This window comes from Trachypithecus francoisi, unplaced genomic scaffold, assembly GCF_009764315.1.
Source record: "Trachypithecus francoisi isolate TF-2019V2 unplaced genomic scaffold, Tfra_2.0 Lachesis_group16, whole genome shotgun sequence".
In the NCBI taxonomy this organism is placed as follows: Eukaryota; Metazoa; Chordata; class Mammalia; order Primates; family Cercopithecidae; genus Trachypithecus; species Trachypithecus francoisi.
Genome location: NW_022681461.1, coordinates 88942947 through 88960578, shown reverse-complemented (window position 1 = coordinate 88960578; position 17632 = coordinate 88942947). Strand labels below are relative to the sequence as shown.

At 39.8% G+C, this 17632-nt stretch overlaps 1 protein-coding gene across 2 annotated transcripts in view; it reads left to right on the top strand.

Moving 5' to 3' along the window:
* The window catches only part of TDRD7 (tudor domain containing 7), an 81935-nt gene that overhangs the window by 22486 nt on the left and 41817 nt on the right, over positions 1 to 17632 (top strand). For both annotated transcript variants that reach the window (XM_033238034.1, XM_033238035.1), the window contains 2 exons: positions 2682 to 2755; positions 5419 to 5636. In XM_033238034.1, the coding sequence (XP_033093925.1) occupies positions 2682 to 2755; positions 5419 to 5636 (292 nt within the window). The remainder of the gene's footprint in view (positions 1 to 2681; positions 2756 to 5418; positions 5637 to 17632) is intronic.

The window sequence follows — 17632 nt, the reverse complement described above, 5'->3', positions numbered from 1 at the left end:
TATACAAAAACTTTAAAATGTTGCATGCTTACAGCTATCAGTCTTTTACTATGTGGCTTCTACTTTTAGGTATTATGCTTAGAAAAGCATTTCCACCCAATATTATGTAAAATGTCTTCTGTTTTCTTTTGTAACTGTGGCTTCATTTTTTTACATTTTAGTCTTTAATTCATCCAGAAGTTATTTTATTGTACAGTGTGAGAGTTGGAATCCTTTTTTATTGTTAGCCAGATGTCCTGTATCAGTTATTACACAATCCTTTCTTTCTCTGCTGATTTGTAATTCTATCTTTACCAGTACTAAGGCCTTATAAACATATGATTCAGTTCCTGGACTTGCCATTCAGAATAATTGATTACCTCTCTATTCTGCAGTACCAAGCTATTCACATTATTACAACTTCATAATAAGTGCTAATAACCTTTACTCTCTACTTCCTCCTCTATCTCCTAATTTGGTTTATTAGTTCCATTGTGTGCTTTTATTACACCTACTGCCCTTATCATAGCACTTAGTAGACTTTGTTCTTAGATTTTGTCAATGCATTAATTATCTATTGCTGTGTAACAGATTACCACAAAGTTATTAGCTTACAACAAGACATATTTTCTTACCTCATAGTTTCTGTGGGTCAGGAAGGAAGACGTGGTCAACCTGGGTCTTCTGCTTCAGGGTCTCTCATGAGGCTGCTGTCAAGGTGTCAGCCATGGCTGGGGTCTTACCTGAAGGCTCAATTAAAGACGAATCTGCTTTCAATCCTACTCACATGGTTATTGGCACAATGCACTTCCTTCTGGGTTGTTCGTTAGTCCCTATGTGGCTGTTAGCCAAAGGCCATCTTTGGTTTCTTGCCACATGGTTCTTCCCAGCATGGCCATTTGCTTCATCAAAGCCACAAAGGAGAGATTATACTAGCAAAGTTGAAACTACAGTCTTTTGTAATCTAGTTATTTGTGATCCCTTCAGCCTTCAAGTCTTCTATTGATTAGAAGCAGGTTACTCAAGGGGAAGGAATTACACAAGGCTGTGAATACCTGGAGGGAAGATTTGAGGGTATCTCAGTAGCTGCTTACCATGCTCCATTTCTCAACTATACTGTATAGCCCCAGAGAATAGGGCATGTTTATCTTGCTGATCATTGACAGTTACTGTCTGACACAATGTCTGGCACATAGTATGTCTTAAATATTTATGGACTATAAATATGTCTCTAATAAACAACGTATGTTTAGATTTGGAAGGTTTTTTCTGGACCAGTCTAACTCTTTGTCTTTTAAGAAACAATGTATTTTATTCTTAGTGTTATAAAACTGCTTAGACCTCTGTCATCTTATTTTATTATGTTTGTTTTTCATGCATCCCAGCAATTTCCTTTGAAGAGCTTTCTTTTGCTATATACACTTTTTTTCTTTCCTCTCCAGTAGACATGGTGATGATTGAACCATAGCAGTCCCTTCCATAGTTTCTGTGTACTCTCACTCTTTGCTCATATCCCTCTACCTTCTACTGAAGCCTTCAGTGCTTACTTAAAGCAGGGGAAGCTTCCAGTTTACATGTTTTGGGCTGGTGCGCAGGAAGTAGGACTGTCTGCCTACCAGTTCTGCAAAAGTAGGAGTTGGAAATGTTTTTGGCATCTTCTGCTATTACACAGATATATTTAATACACAAATAGGATGGTCTTATAATTGCATATACCAAGTAAGCTTTTATGGTAGCCTAGAATCTAGTCATTTCTTTTAGAATTAAAATATTATAAGAAAATGTGCTTTATTTCAAGGAATTGATCTAATTTTTAGACTGTTCCATACTATTCAAAAACTGGCAGCTATATGTACCATGTCACTATCACCCACTATAGTCCCGTACCCACTGCTGGACAGGTTGTAGTCATTTATTCATTCAGTCATTCTTACAGTATTCATTTGCCTTGCATGTATCAAGCACTGCCCCAGGCACTTGGGAACACAAACAATTAAGACACTTAGAGTCTAGTGTGGGAAACAGACATGAATATAAATGGTATGTGTGGGGTTTATTTCTTTGTCTTCATATTTGGAAAAATCTTCCTACATATATCCAGTATAATTTATATAAAATTTATTTTTAGTGAGGGTATGAGGTAGGGATCTGTTTCTTTTTTTCAAATAGTTATTTGACCAGTCCCTCACCTGTCTGTTTTGAAATGCCACTTTCATTATGTTCCAAGATATAATGCAAATTGCATGTTTCTAAGTTCTCTACCATTTTACTTATCTGTACAGCTCATTTAAGTGTTGTAACTTCATAATACATTTCAATATCTGGTGATGCAAGTCCTTCATTTTTTGGTTATATTCCAAAATGCTCTTTGTTTCCAACTGTTTATTTTTGCGTGGTCTTCTTTATTCTGTTTTACCAGTTTTTTATAAGTGATTAATTGGAATTCTGACATCCAAGTTTTGAAAGAGGCTTTCAAAGACCTAGTTTAAATTTAGCTTTTAACATACTTTTCTCTGAGTGAATATGAAACATGAAAGATGATGCCAGGTTTTATTTTTATTTTTTCTGATTTTAAATTATTTTAATGACTTGTTTTGCTGTTAAATGCCACTGAGACTTTAAGTGAAAAGTATAGAGTTTAAAACTTGGTATAGACTTTGCTATTTACATTTATTTTACTATTTTTTTTTTAAATACCTTAGGTTTAGCCCAAAGGCGTCCCTTCAGCCACCTTTGCAGATTCATCTCTCAAGAACCTCTACTAAGGAAATGAGTGGTATGTTTTCTAAACATTTTTGAGATACGTATTGGCTTCTGGAGCCAAGAAATGTCTGGTGGTGGCTTTTTACATTTGCTGTCACCTTCTGCTGTTTGGAATATATCTTTCCTCCCCTTTTTCCTAATTTCTTTACATCATGAATCGAAGTGATCTTAAGAGAAAATGGTGCCTCCCAAAGATATCATTATTACACTGACTTGAGGCCTTCCTCTCCCTAGCCCTACTCTGTGTCACCTCCATGTGTGGCTTGCAAAGATGCTTGTGTCCCTTACCCTCTCACCATTTAGGGGGTGCACCCCTGAGACTTTGGAGACTGAGGCCTCACATAAAGGAAACATCTGCTGTAGATCAAAAGTGCATAAATATGGTACTTAAATTTATAAAAGAGTTTCAGATACTTCACCACTTAAAAGCTAGCACCCTAAACTGTGTGCAGTTACCACTAATCATCTAAATATGAATATAAATAATTATTTGGATTATAGAATCCAGGCGGGCTGTTAAGAAAACAATAGGAGACATAGTATAAGTCAAAGAATATGAAGGTTAGAAATGCAACCACTGGTTACCTTTTCTTCTCCAACCAATGTGTAAATCCCCTGCTCATAGACCCACCCAGGGAGACAGTGTTTTCGTATCAGTGCTTATGGTGTGTGAAATGTAAGTGTGATTTTACATTATTTGCTGGTTTAAGTGTGATTCTTAGTTGAAATCCTTTTTTTTTTTTTTTTATAAGAACACATCTCCAGTATTTCTTAATGGAAGTTAATTGAACAATATGATTTTTGTTTACATGAATTATTTTTACCTAGGCATTTTCTGAAACATGACTACATGGTAAAGTTGAATATCCTTTTAGAAGCTTAAATTAGTATAAACTATTTCTACAGAAACAAGAGGACTTACTTCAGGAGGATTGCAGTTCACCCGGCAGAGCTGATATGCACACGTGTACACAACCTCTCCTACATGATTGACAGCTCCATTACTACTTTAATTTGTTTAACAAAAGGTGCAGGGACTTAGATGGCCCCAGTGGCCCCACAGAGCAAGTGCGTTTGCAGACACAACTGTGGGTCAGCTGCTGACACACTCTCATTATGGGAGGGTCTGGCCAGTTATGAGAAACTTAATCTTTTCCTCCTTCCAAGTCCTTTTATATCATTATTTGGGAAGAACTTAAATAAATTAGCTATACCCTTAATAGGAAATATATGTGGATATGCTGGAACCTTCTTTTCTGTGTCCCAGTCTAAGACTTAGCAAGGCCAGATCTTGCCCTTTGGTGGAAGAGCAGAGTCAGCATCCAAGTGTCTTCAAGGAACAGCTCCCTCTGGGCTTCCTGGCATTCTCAGAGGCAGCATCCCCAAATCACACTGTCGCTACCTGCAAATTAAAATAAAAATTACTGAGGCCGGGCGCGGTGGCTCAAGCCTGTAATCCCAGCACTTTGGGAGGCCGAGACGGGCGGATCACGAGGTCAGGAGATCGAGACCATCCTGGCTAACACGGTGAAACCCCGTCTCTACTAAAAATACAAAAAACTAGCCGGGCGAGGTGGCGGGCGCCTGTAGTCCCAGGTACTCGGGAGGCTGAGGCAGGAGAATAGTGTAAACCCGGGAGGCGGAGCTTGCAGTGAGCTGAGATCCGGCCACTGCACTCCAGCCTGGGCGACAGAGCCAGACTCCGTCTCAAAAAAAAATAAATAAATAAATAAAAATAAAAATTACTGAATCCCAGCAGAGATACTATCTGATTAAAATATGCAGATATTTTGCATGTAGATGGTAATATTTAATATACTCAGATCTGTATCTCAGTGTAATTTCCTAGAGATTTGGAATAAATTTCATAGTTCTTAAAATTTCACGACTGTCAGCTATAGTAAACACTCAGATTTCTTTATTGTCTGGGGATACTACTCTCACATTCTAAGTTTTAAGTAAAAATGAAATGTAAAAGAGCTATAAAGCCAAAACTTTATAAATACACACTTATGAAAGATAAATAATTGATATTGGGGAAATAAAAGTTATCTGTGGGTTCCAAACCTTTTATTTATATTTATAAACTGAGGCTAGGATGATGATTATTGTAGATGGATCAATTTTTTAACTTTTGTGTATTGCTAAATTATTTGTTTTCCATTAATAAAGGTGCATATTGATCATAATATTCAAACTCAGGCAGTTTTTTATCTGGTACAAAACTTGTATAAGATCAAAAAGTTATTTGATCTGTTAAGGCATTATTCCTATGTTCTGTGGAATATAGCTTTAAATTCAGTATTGCCTGTAAACTAATATATAAAATGTAATCTTCCTCAGCAGGTAGAAAACAGGTGGTTAAATAATTTAATTATTCTTTACATAGCAAGATCATCTTGATGTTTAAACTATGAAGCATCCTTGCAAAATAAAGGGACTAGGTTCCTTCTTTGGGTGTTTCTTGACCCACAAGAAACACTGCTGGTTATTTCAGGGTTAAAACTTAGAATGAGGTTGTCATGGTGCTGCTCTGCCTAATCCTGCTCCCTTCTAAGTCCTTTGGCTACCACAAGCCCACACTATAGCAGAACCTGAAGATGCAAATATTAGGTAATGGGGATAATCTAAAATGTTAAGCATTTTGGTTAATTCTATTATTTTTTTAATTTAAAGATAATTTAAATCAGACTGTTGAAAAACCCAATGTCACGCCTCCTGCCTCTTACACTTATAAAATGGATGAGGTTCAAAACCGCATAAAGGAAATACTAAACAAGCATAACAATGGCATTTGGATATCTAAGCTTCCACATTTTTACAAAGAGTTATATAAAGAAGACCTTAATCAAGGAATTTTACAACAGTTTGAACACTGGCCTCATATTTGCACGGTACGTTTTTCCTTATTCCTCCCTTCTGATACCTCCTCCCTGCCCAACTTTGAGATCTTGAGTTATTAGTCATATCACTTTTATCCCCGGAACACAAAGCACTTTACGTATGTTACCTCATTAATCTTTAAGTCTTAAGATTAACGTATGTCAGTTCTTATTTATAGAAGTATGTCAAAGTTGAAGGCTCTCCTACGTTGTAATTGCTATTTTTATGTATTTTGTTTTATGTCATTTTAAAAATGCATTTAATATGTGATAATATGTTAACCATTTTATAATGATTAAACTGTTACCAGTAAACACTGATAACTTTGCCATTTTAATAACCTGAACTTATTGGGAAGAATTGTTTTATTAGCCTCAAAATTTATTTGCTTGCTCTTGAGCATTTTTAAAGACTTTTAGCTGAGCAAATTTTAGTTATTTTGACTAATTATATATAGAGTTCTTAATTTTTATTTTGAAATTATATAGTGTTTACATTAAAATTTTTACAAGCCATCTTTAGAGAGAAAATTGGAAATTAGAAAAAAGAAAAAAATTAAAAATGGTTTATCAATTTCCATTTCTATTCCTACTTCAGAGTCTGTGACTGTAAGATTATGGATCAGCATAGTTTATTAAAGATATTCGTTCAGCCAGAGATAGAGACAGCTGGATTCTTACACCAAAATAACTAACTTTTAGATGTTTCTTAATGTTTTTGCTTACATAAAATATATTTAAAATATAACTGTTTTAAATGGTCGCATTAACAGCTACTCGATGCTTCTAGGCTTGTAGAACTAAATATGCATGAGGATTATGTATGCTTTGGTAGAGGGCTTTTATTTCTTTAACATATATTTTGGCCCCCAAGCCTATTGGGCAGTGTATCACTCTATTCCATCCAAGCAATGAGGGTCAGAAGCAGAAGCACAATATAACTTTCCTATCTATATACTGTGTCTATTACCTTTGTTCAGATGTAATCAATACCAAGTATTAGGTTATGGTAATTTGCTTAGTGAAGTGGGATGCCAGAAAACACTAATCGTATTGATGTCTATTGATACCTTTCAAAACTGTTTAACCTCTGAATATTTGTTAACAGACTGTCGTTAAACAGTTTTAGACAGTTAAACCATGGTTATTTTTAAACAGCTTTAAACACTTACCCAACGGTTATTTTTCCTCTTCTTATAACTCCTTTTTTTCACCTTGCTGCGAAGCAGAAGCACTGATACCATGCCTAGGACAGATGTTACTACAAGCAAGATTAGATAGTCTCAAGGCAGTGCACAAAGTTTAGGATAAGGAAGAAGTTGGTAATGGGTATCTCTATATATGACTTGTCTCTCTGCATGGCTTGTCATGTAACTGAAGGAGAAATCTAAGTGCAGTGCATTTATTTTTTTTTAAGCGTTTTTTCCTCCAATCATAAAATATTCTATATTAAAAGATTGAAAAATAAAGTTATAAAAGAAATAAAAATCACCCATCATTCTACCATCCAGAGTACTGCTTACAGGAATTTCCATTTGAATATCAGAATACACAGCATCAGCTTTAGGAACCAAATAGCAGCTTTGAAATTTTATCTTCAGGGAGGTTCTAATTAGTATGCTGTAAGCCACTTCACATGGATATTGGAAAACATTTTGATGCAGGTGGAAGGATGCTTTGAATCTGTTGTCCTTAACCTTTTGGGTCTGTCCAGTAGCGAAATGTGTACTGAGAGTTTTCAAAGCTAGGGAGAACACAGAGTTATTCACAATGATGAGCCAGCTCCAAGGTATTCCTAGACAACTTGTGAAGGAAGTGGAAATTGTGCAGAAGCTGTCTTGAAAAAGCAAAGGTTCCAAGACAGTAAGCCTACAGATCAAGGACACTGCACTCTAAGAGTTCCCATTGAGTCCTAGGAGGACAGCAACACCTCTTGGCTGTTCTAGAGCAGTGGTCTTGTTAATAGTGCTCCTGTTTAACTGTTGTATTTGACTAGTATTTATAAAATGCTTCTGTGTGCTAGCCACTGACCTGGGTGTTAGGGATAAAACAGTAAACAAGACAGACATGGTCCTTGCCCTTATGGAACTTTCTGTCCAATGGGGAAAATAAACATTGAACAAATAATGATAAGCCTGCAGTGGTTATGAAGGAGAAGTACAGGATGCTGAGGCAATGTCTAAACAGGAAACTCTACATAGTCTGATGAGTCAAGTAAAGCTTCCAGAGGAGGTGGCTGTTAAACTAAAACCTGACAGATGGGTTAGTGTGAGTTAGGTAAAGAGGGAGGAGAAAAGCACCTCAGACAAAAGAAACAGATTGCACCAAAGCCCTGAGATAGAAAAGCATAGTATTTTCAGGAAGCTGAAAGAAATTCACTAAGAAGAGAGTTGCTCATGAAGAAGCTGATGAGGCAAGCAGAGGTCAGGTCACTTCACTGAGTCATCATTTGGTGGAAACAGCAGGTCTCAGCCTTGAGGTCACCCAGGATCCATGGCCTCTGGCTAACTTTGATTTCTAGAAAAATTACATATCTTGGTTGGGCACATTGGCTCATGCCTGTAATCCCAGCACTTTGGGAGGTCAAGGCAGGAGAATTGCTTGAGGTGAGAAGTTTGAGACCAGCCTGGGCAACATATCAAGGCTCTATCTCTACAAAAAATAAATTTAAAAAAATTAGCTGGGTATGGTGATGCATGCTTGTAGTTCCATCTACTCAGGAGGCTGAGGTGGGAGGATTGCTTGAGCCCAGAAATTCAAGGTTGCAGAGCTATGGCACCACTGCACTCCAGCCTGGGTGACAGCATGAGACCTGTCTTAAATTCCAAATCTTGCAACAATGACTGCTGAACACCAGAGATTTTGTTGAAAATTTCTACTCTCTGAAACTGATAAAGAAACCTCTCCATTCTTACATTAGCCACAATATCTTTCTCCCACGTCTTGCCTGAAGCTGTTAGAGAGCTGAGGGGCTCACTGGTGGACAGAACTAGATACACTCAGCTAAGGAGAATTTCTGTCAGTAGCCCCAAAACCTACTGATAGGCAACCAGCAGGTAGCTGGGAAACATTCTAAGTTGGGCTGGAGGCAAACCAAGCCTTAATTATAAAACATAACATTTTGTGAACAACAAAATTATAGAATATCAAATGTTGTGAATGAGGAAAAACTGCTTAATTACACTAATTATTCATAGCTTCTACAAGGATGTTTTACTCTTAATCTGTTTTTATTATATATCATTTTCCTATTCGTTAGAAATCACTGAGCTTTAAGTTATTTCGTATCTAATCCTGCAGACTCTTAAAAATTCTTAAAATTCTGAGTTGCATCAGTACAGCAGTTTCTCTAATATCAAAGGAGACAAGAGTTTCTGTCACTTACATAGAGATGTTTTTATATTTTGAGATGTTCAGGAATCTAACTTAACTTTAATTATGGTAATTAGTTGTATGACATAATAAAGCACGTTTTAGCCCATGTGAAATGAATTGCCTTTTTAAAAAGCCTGGACCTTCTGGGGTGAAAACAAACAACTTGGATTTCTAAGGAACTGGAACATAAACAACAATCAATATCCTCAGGCTTAATGGTATTGAATATACTCTATATATTGAATATATTCTAAATAGCAATGCCAGCAGAAGCAGAAGTGAAGAGGTAAACTGAAGACTTGGAAGTATAATCATAATATTTTTTAAGTGGAATCTAACTTATTTTCCATTTTTTCACCAGTGAAAAGAAATATGTAATGAACACATGATTGGAACAATTTTTAGATTTAAATTCAGTGAACATCTGAGTAGAAAAAAGATAAAATAACACTGTTGTAAAATCGGAATAGCGAAGTTGAGGAATAATGAGAAGTTGCTGTTCTGGAACTTGAAACAGAAACTACCCATAAGGCCCCATAGTACACTAGAAGGAGTTTGGGCTTTGAGGTAGAGTTTTACCTTGTCATTTCTTAGCTGTATACCTTTCAGCATACAGACCATCCTCTCAGTGCCAAAACCTGCTCTAAAATGTCACTAATTCTACCCATGTCATAGGGTGGTTGTGAGAATTAGATAAAATATATAAAGCAGCTATTAATGTGGCATCAGAAACATAATAGGTCTTTAGTAAAAGGCAACTGCTGTTAATTTTTGAGAGGCACCCCAGCCTAAAGCAGGCCAGAACCCACTGCTCAATCAGGGACATGCCCAGCAAGCTCTACAAAGGAGCTGAATACAAACAGAGGAAAAGCTAAGGAGGGAAACACAAAACTTTAACCTGAAAAGAAATAAAGAGCAGTGGAGGAAATGAAGTCAAAATAAACTCCAGGCCAAAGAGAGTTCCTGACGTTTTAACAGTCCACAAATGAATTCCAGTCCCCCTACCCTCCCTGCACCTGCCCCAACTCCTGCCAGAAGTAATGAGAGCAAGGAATAATGAGAGCAAGGAACGTGTCCAATGCACATGGAAAGCCACAGCCACTGGCCAATAGCTATTCCAAAAAGTTCTGCACATGTTCAACTAGGAGAAGACTCCATTATCTTCCTGAAGGAACATGAGCAAGAGGCCTGCCCTCAGGCCATGCTAAAGGAAGATGACTTGAAATTTATCCTAATATAAATAATTGCAATGTGTGTCTAAAGACAGCGTTGGTGAAAGGTCTTTCCTAGTTAAAGGGGTGGAGTAAGTGGAAGTGTTGACCTTGAAGTACATGAGTCTATTAAATGACTCATCTACGATGGCGGAGAAGAGTTTCTCTGAGTAGATGGTTTGTCAGCAGTCAAGGGTTACCCTCTACAAGGATCTTTTTACCTTTACCTTTGATTAAGTCTTTGTGGAATATGTTACAAAACCTTAACTTTCTCAAAGAGAATTGACTGAAAAACTGTAACCATTTCTGAATATCTTGGACTTATCATCACTAGCCTTAGTACATTCTGGCAGAGATGGTTGTGGTTGTAAGTGATAGGGAATTGAATAGTGGATTGAATGGGTTTAGCTCCTGCATACAAGGTACACCACACCGGCTGCCCTTACATACTTCATATCTGTCCTGATCAGTGCATCTGCATTGTGACACAGTGATGCCATTGGGGACCATTTCCCTATCTCTTTTCTCAGTTGTCTGACTTTTCCAGCACTCGTCACCTTTAGCATAAAAAGGCCACTTCTTAAGTCATCAGCTGGTCAACCTTTCTGTGAACTGGCTGATCGTAGGGTGCAAGCTTCTGGGCAGTGACTTCAATGTTTTAGTTGTCGCTAGGCACTCAGGGATCTTTTATTCACTACTGAAGTCAAGTTTTTAAATGGGATTATTTTTTGTTTTGTTTTTCTTTGTTGTTTTTGGTTTGTTTCGAGCTCATAACCATTATTAATGCTTGGAGTGCTAGAAAGGAGGTCTCTAGGTAAATGTGATTTTGCTGTACTGTCTCAGGTTTGTATTGGGTGGTGACCATATAAAATGAAATTTAGAACTTAATTTAATGCTTCAACAAAAAGGACTACTACTCTGTGGAAACAAAACTGTGCCCATACAAATGGTTTGGAAAGCTTGATTTAATTGGACAATACCAATTCTGTTATAGAACCCTAAAGAATATTCTAATTTCAGAAGAAAGAGTAAGCTTACCTCAGAGGCCCATGCTAAAGAATTAGCAGGTAAGTCTTCATAGACGCAAAGGAGTTTGGCTTCAAGAATTTTCAAGTTTACAGCACAGGTAAAACTAGAAAGAAAGAATTAAAGACCCTTAGAGTTAAGAGGAAGCAAGTTTCTAGGCATGTAGGATGAAGACTTTCATTTGTCTGAACAAACAGTCTCCTGAAGAAATTCATATTTTAAGTTTTGGGGCCTGTTTCGGAAAAACACTCAAACCATGTTTTTCCTCTGTTCTCACACCACAACAATCAACACAGAAGACTTCTGTGACCAAGTGTGGGCATTTTCCCCACAAACCAAGCAGTGGACACCAGCTGGGTGCCCTCTAATTTAATACCAACACTGTCTACCTGGAGATAGCATCAGATCCCACAGGGTAAAGGCTCAGTCCCCAAAATTGCTGCTCCTCTGCGCATACACTAGTTGCGCAGATCCAGGCCTCCAGAACTTCTGACTGACCAGCTTAAAATTGGGGTTCCCAAAACCTCCTCTTCGGGTTTGATTAATTTGCTGGAGTGGCTTGCAGAGCTCAGGCAAACAGTTCTATTTACTGGTTTATTTCAAAGGATATTACAGAGAATACAGATGAAGAAATGCATAAGTGGAGGAAGCAGCATGGAGCCTCTATGTCCTCCATGGGCCTGCCACCCTCCAGGCAGCTCTCCAAACCTGTCCTCTTGGGTTTTTATGGAGGCGTCATTATACAGGCATGATTGATTAAACCATTGACCATTGGTGATCAGCTTGACCTTCCCTTCCTGCCTCTTCCCTCCCTGGAAGTTGAATGGTGGGGCCAAAAGTTTCAACCCTCTAATCCTGCCTTAGTCTTTCTGGTAAGCAGCCCCACCCTGAAGCTCTCAGTCAGTATTAGCATACAAAAAGATAAGCTCTTTGGAGATTCCAAGGATTTTAGGAATTGTATTTAGGAAACTGGGAAGGAAAACCAAATATATATTTCACGGTATCACAGCCTCACATCTGCCAAGCCTAGTATAGCTGCTCCAAACTTACAGAAACCCAGAGTGGTGTGAGGGAAGTGCCTCATTCAAATTGTGATTCCAAATGTGGCAGAAATCAAACTGATTATAATGAACTTACAAGAATAGAAAGTGTAAGGCATATTAGGTACAGCATCTTCTGATGATCAGCAGAGAAAGGGGCTTGACTGCATGGTGTAGAGAGTTCATCTTTTATGTTCCCTGTCTCTCCTGTTGGAGGTGGGGGTGGGAGTGTATGCATGTTCTGTGAAGTTACAAGTCATGCTAGTTCCCAGTCATTGGACTGATGCATTTTTTGGGTGGACATTCAGAACCAAAGAAAAAAATACAGAGCCACAAAACAAAGAAAACATGAAGGACAAGAATAGGAGTATGGTCCTGAGTCTTCCCCACAGTAGAGGAAGCCTTCTGACTCCCTCCTCAGGTATGTGCCTGAATCAAGTGGACTAAAGGAACTAGATGCCGTAAAAGTTCCCTTTTGAGAGATCTACCTGAAGTGGTTAGCAGTAGATTATCACACTAAGGAAATAATAAAAGCCATGTTTCAAGTAGATGTTGGCTTGCCTTGGTCATTTGTGAAGACCATAAGACGGCTGTTCTGTCTTGGGAGATGACGCAGGAGATGAACTTGTAAGTCTTGTCAGATGCACCAGAGCCCAGTAAATAATGGACGCCACACTATAACTCACATTATAGCAATTCTTTATCTTTAGCAAGGTTCTTGTGGGATAGATATAGTAGTAGGTCGCTTTCCTAAACCCATTTGCCAGAAAATTAAAAAGAGGTGGCACTTTTTGTAGATGACAGATGGTGATCACAGTAGAATGCCCAGGAAAAGCAAATTTCTATTCATATGAAAATTTAGAGAGTTTGAGCGGGGTGATATTGTAAAATATATATTTGGCCTTCCCTGTTCTCTGGCATACCATTCCTAAAATCCAAAATGACTCTCCAGAGTAATGTCTTTTTTTTTGTTTAAACTAATGAGTGATGACTGGCAACCCCTAGTAGCTTTAGGAGGGGCCGGTCACCGGAAAGACCAAGGCTTGATTAGAGGATTGGGACTTTCAGCCCCAACCAACCTCTGGGAAGGGTAGAGGGCCTAAACATCACCAGTGGCCAATGACTTAATCAGTCATGCCTGTGGAGTGATGCCTCCATAAAAACCCAAAGCAGAAAGAAAGCTTCCAGATAGCAGAACATATAGAGCTTCCTGTAGGGTAGCAGAGAGGGCATGGAAGCTCCATACCCCTTCCGGCATACCTCACACTAAGCATCTCTTCATTGGTATTTTTTGTAATATCCTTTAATTTATACATATATCTGCCACACACACATGTGTATTTTTTTAGAGACCGGTTTTGCTCTGTCCCTTAGGCTGGAGTGCAGTGGCACCATCATAACTCACTGGAGCCTGGACATCCTGGGCTCGAGCAGTCCTCCCACCCCAGCCTTCCAAAGTGCTGGGATTATAGGTGCACACTGTCACATCCAGCTAATTTTTAAAATTTTTTTGTGGAGATTCTCACTATGTTACCCAGGCTGGTCTTCAACTATTAGCGTCAAGTGAGTGATCCTCCTGCCCCAGGCTCCCAAAGTGCTGGGATTATAAGTATAAGCTGCTGCACCCAGCCATATCCTTTATAGTAAAACAGTGAACATGTTTCCCTGATTTCTGTGAGCCACTGTAGCAAATTAAAACTAAAGAGAGGCCCTTGGGAACCCCAGCTTGATCCAGTTGGTTAGAAGTTCCAGAGCCCCAGGCTTGTAACTGGTGTCTGAAGAGGAGACAGTCTTGTGAGACTGAGCCCTCAACCTGTGGGATCTGATGCTGTCTCCGGGTAGATAGTGTCAGAATTGAATTGGTGGAATTCAGCTGATATCCAATGCAGAATTGATTGCTTGATTGGAGTGGGGGGACTCCCACTCATTTGGTCACACAAGTCTTCTGTGTTGATGATTGTTGTTGAATGAGAAAATAGGAAAACATGTTTGTGTTTTCCATACTCATAACTGAAAAAGAATTATATTTGCTTTAAATTGTATTTTTTTTAACTTTAAAAGGAGTTTCATGAATTGTTGCCTTTGAATTGAGAAACCCCTCAGCTAGCCTGGCATGGTGGCTCATGCTTGTAATCCCAACTACTTAGAAGGCTGAGGCAGGAGGATTGCTTGAGCCCAGGAGGTGGAGGTTGCAGTGAGTCGAGATTGTGACACTGCACTCTAGCCTGGGCAACAGAACAAGATCGAGCCTTAAAAAAAAAGAAAAAGAAACGAAACCCCAAAGATTGGAATGAAGTATGTGGACCAGGCATATCTTCCATATCACTGAATTTATCTGTGAATATTTGCCTGAAGGGTTGAAGGATATCTGAATCAAATCCAGGTAGAGTCAGGTTCGGTTCCTTGTTAGGCCTATGTTTAATCTTAGTAAATGTTTATTTGAATGTATGGAAGCCAAATCATTGGAGAACAAGTGGAATGTAGGCACATAAGCAACCGTTTTGAGATAAAAGAAGAAGCTATTAAAGACTGGAAAGTGCTTACAATTCAAGGAACTAGTCATTAGAGTGGGATATGGTTATGTACTTTAAACAATAAAAATGACATAAAACTGCTGAGGGAAAAAAATCTGTCTTCTAATTTAGATGATTATTTGGCTATGGTTTGTACTTTGTGTAAATTCAGGCTTATTGGTCAAAAATTCACTTTATAGGCTGACTGGCAAAGTTTGACTTAAATGCTGCAGACACAGCCCTGGAAGCTTAGTACCTCCAGATGATCTTTAAGTATTCTTCTGGAATAAAAGCCGGAAAAATGGGAATTCTGCTCTTGCCCTGGACTAAAGTGGACATAATGTCCCTAACTTCAGTTAAGACAGCAATTCCTATTTGGAAGAACTTGTGCTGGTCGTGTCAGAGCTCATTGTTATAGGTTTGATAGGTATGTTATTAGGTAATTGGCACTAATCACATCTAAGGCACAGATGGAGTGGCAGTTTTGGGACTGGGAAAGGGGAGACTAAACATTGAAGTATCCCAGATTCTCAATACACTCCTTGGAAAGAAAAAGATAATAAAGCCGAAGAACCCTCTTTTGGGTTAGAAGAAGCTATGTGGACAGTGAGGGGATGGGGCTTAGGAAGTTATTTTAGATAAGATGGTTTATCGTCCACTGAAATTAGTTTCTACCACCCACTTCAGAGAAAGTGTTGAGATTGATATGTGAAAACTGAAGAAAAGTTTTAAGGTGGGCTCTACGGGCTCCTCTGGGTTTGGCAGCAGAGAACCACCACATCTAAATCTAAAATTTGTCAAGTGCTGCATAACAACATTTTGGTCAATGACGGACTGTATGTATACACGATGATGGTCCCATAAGATTATAATGGAGCTGGGGGTGGGGGTGGGGGGCAAGAGAGCTGACTAGAAGCAGCGGCTTTTGGAGGCTCCCATCAAAAAACCATAGTAAGTGTGTGAATCCTTCATTGGCAGCCAGGGTATCCAGGTTCTCTCATCAAAGTAGACTAAAAGGCTGGTGTGACAGAGAGAAGCAAGAACAGTATGGTATGGCTGCCCATCTGAGAGCTACATGGGGAAGGGGAACCCTCTGCCCCCAGCCAAGGGAGGCAGTGAGTGAGTGTGCTCCCCAGCCAGGGGAAAATGTGCTTTTTCCATAGAACTATGCAACCCACAGATCGGAAGATCCCACCCGTGAACTCACACCACTGGGGCCTACCGTCCCAACGCCAGATCATGCAGATTCTTACAGCCTCTCAGCTGGAATCTGCTTAAGCCTACCAAACTCCTGAGGGGAAGGGCGACCAGCACTGACTGCAGCTGCCTGCTGTCTAAGCTACTGGAGCTCCTTGAGGGAGGGGCAACAGCCAGCACTGGGAGGGGCAGCAGCCAACACTGGGACTCGAAACTGCTTAACATGCTAAGCTCCCTGGGCAGGGGAAGGAGGGCACCCATTTCTATAGCTCCAGGCTGCGATTTTCCCCTGCTGGAGCCAGGAAGGCTGGATGGCTTGGTCCCAAGACTTGTCCCCACAGCCCAACACAATGGCTGGGGCAGTCTTTGGTCAGAGTTCCTCTTCAGGCCTAAACTGACCCATCCTTCCTCATTGGGTGGGGCTTCCCTGCAGGATCTCCAGTAACTCCAGCCAGAGGCTCAGGGATAGGATTCAGATCTTCCTGGGCCTGAGCCCCTAGTGGGAGGGGTGGCCGCAGTCTCTACAGACCAGCAGACTTAGCCTCTCCTCCTGGTAGTTCGGAGGAATCCAGGCAGCCAAGACAAATGGGTTTCCCCCCAGCGAAGCACACCCTCTCCACCAAGGAACAAGGGCTTCGTTGAACGGGTCCTGCTCCCTGTGCCACCCAACTGGGTGAGACCCTCCAACAGGGGTTGTCAGACACCCTATAAACGAGCAATCCTACTGGCATCAGGTTGGTGCCCTTGAGGTCAGAGGTCCCTGAAGAAGGAGCAGGCACCCATCTTCGCTGTTCTCCAGCCTCTGAGTGACATCCCCAGGCGCAGGAGCAAATCAGATGAATAGTACCTGAAGTGAACCCCCAGCAAACTGCAGCAGCCCTACAAAAGAGGGACCTGACTATTGAAAGAAAAACAAACAAGCAGAAAGTGACAGCAACTGCATCAACAACAAAACAGGCCCCCACAAAAAACCCATCCAAGGGTCAGCAACCTCAAAGACCAAAACTAGACAAACTCACCAAGATGAGAATCAATGAAAAAATGCTGAAAACCCAAAAAGCTGAAGTGTCTCTTCTCCTCCAAATGATCACAGCATCTCTCCATCAAGGGCGCAGAACTGGGTGGAGGATCAGATGGACAAATTGGCAGAAGTAGGCTTTAGATGATGGGTAATAAAAAACTATGCTGAGCTAAAGGAGCATGTTCTAACCCAACACAAAGAAGCTAAGAACCTTGATAAAAGGTTAGAGGTTCAACCCAGAATTTCATATCCAGCCAAGCTAAACTCCATAAGCGAAGGAGAAATAAAATCCTTCCCAGACAAGCAAATGCTGAGGGATTTTGTTACCACCAGGGCAGGACCTGCAAGAGCTCCTGAAAGAAGCACTAAATATGGAGAGGAAAAACTGATACCAGCCACTGCAAAAATATACCAAAAATATAGAGACCAATGACACTATGAAGAAACTCCTCAACTAATGTGCAAAATAACCAAATAGCATCATGATGACAGGCTCAGATTCACACATAACAATACTAATCTTAAATGTAAATGGGCTGAATGCTCCAATCAAAGACACAGACTGGGAAATTGGATACGGAGTCAAGACCCATCCGTGTGCTATATTCTGGAGACCCATCTTACG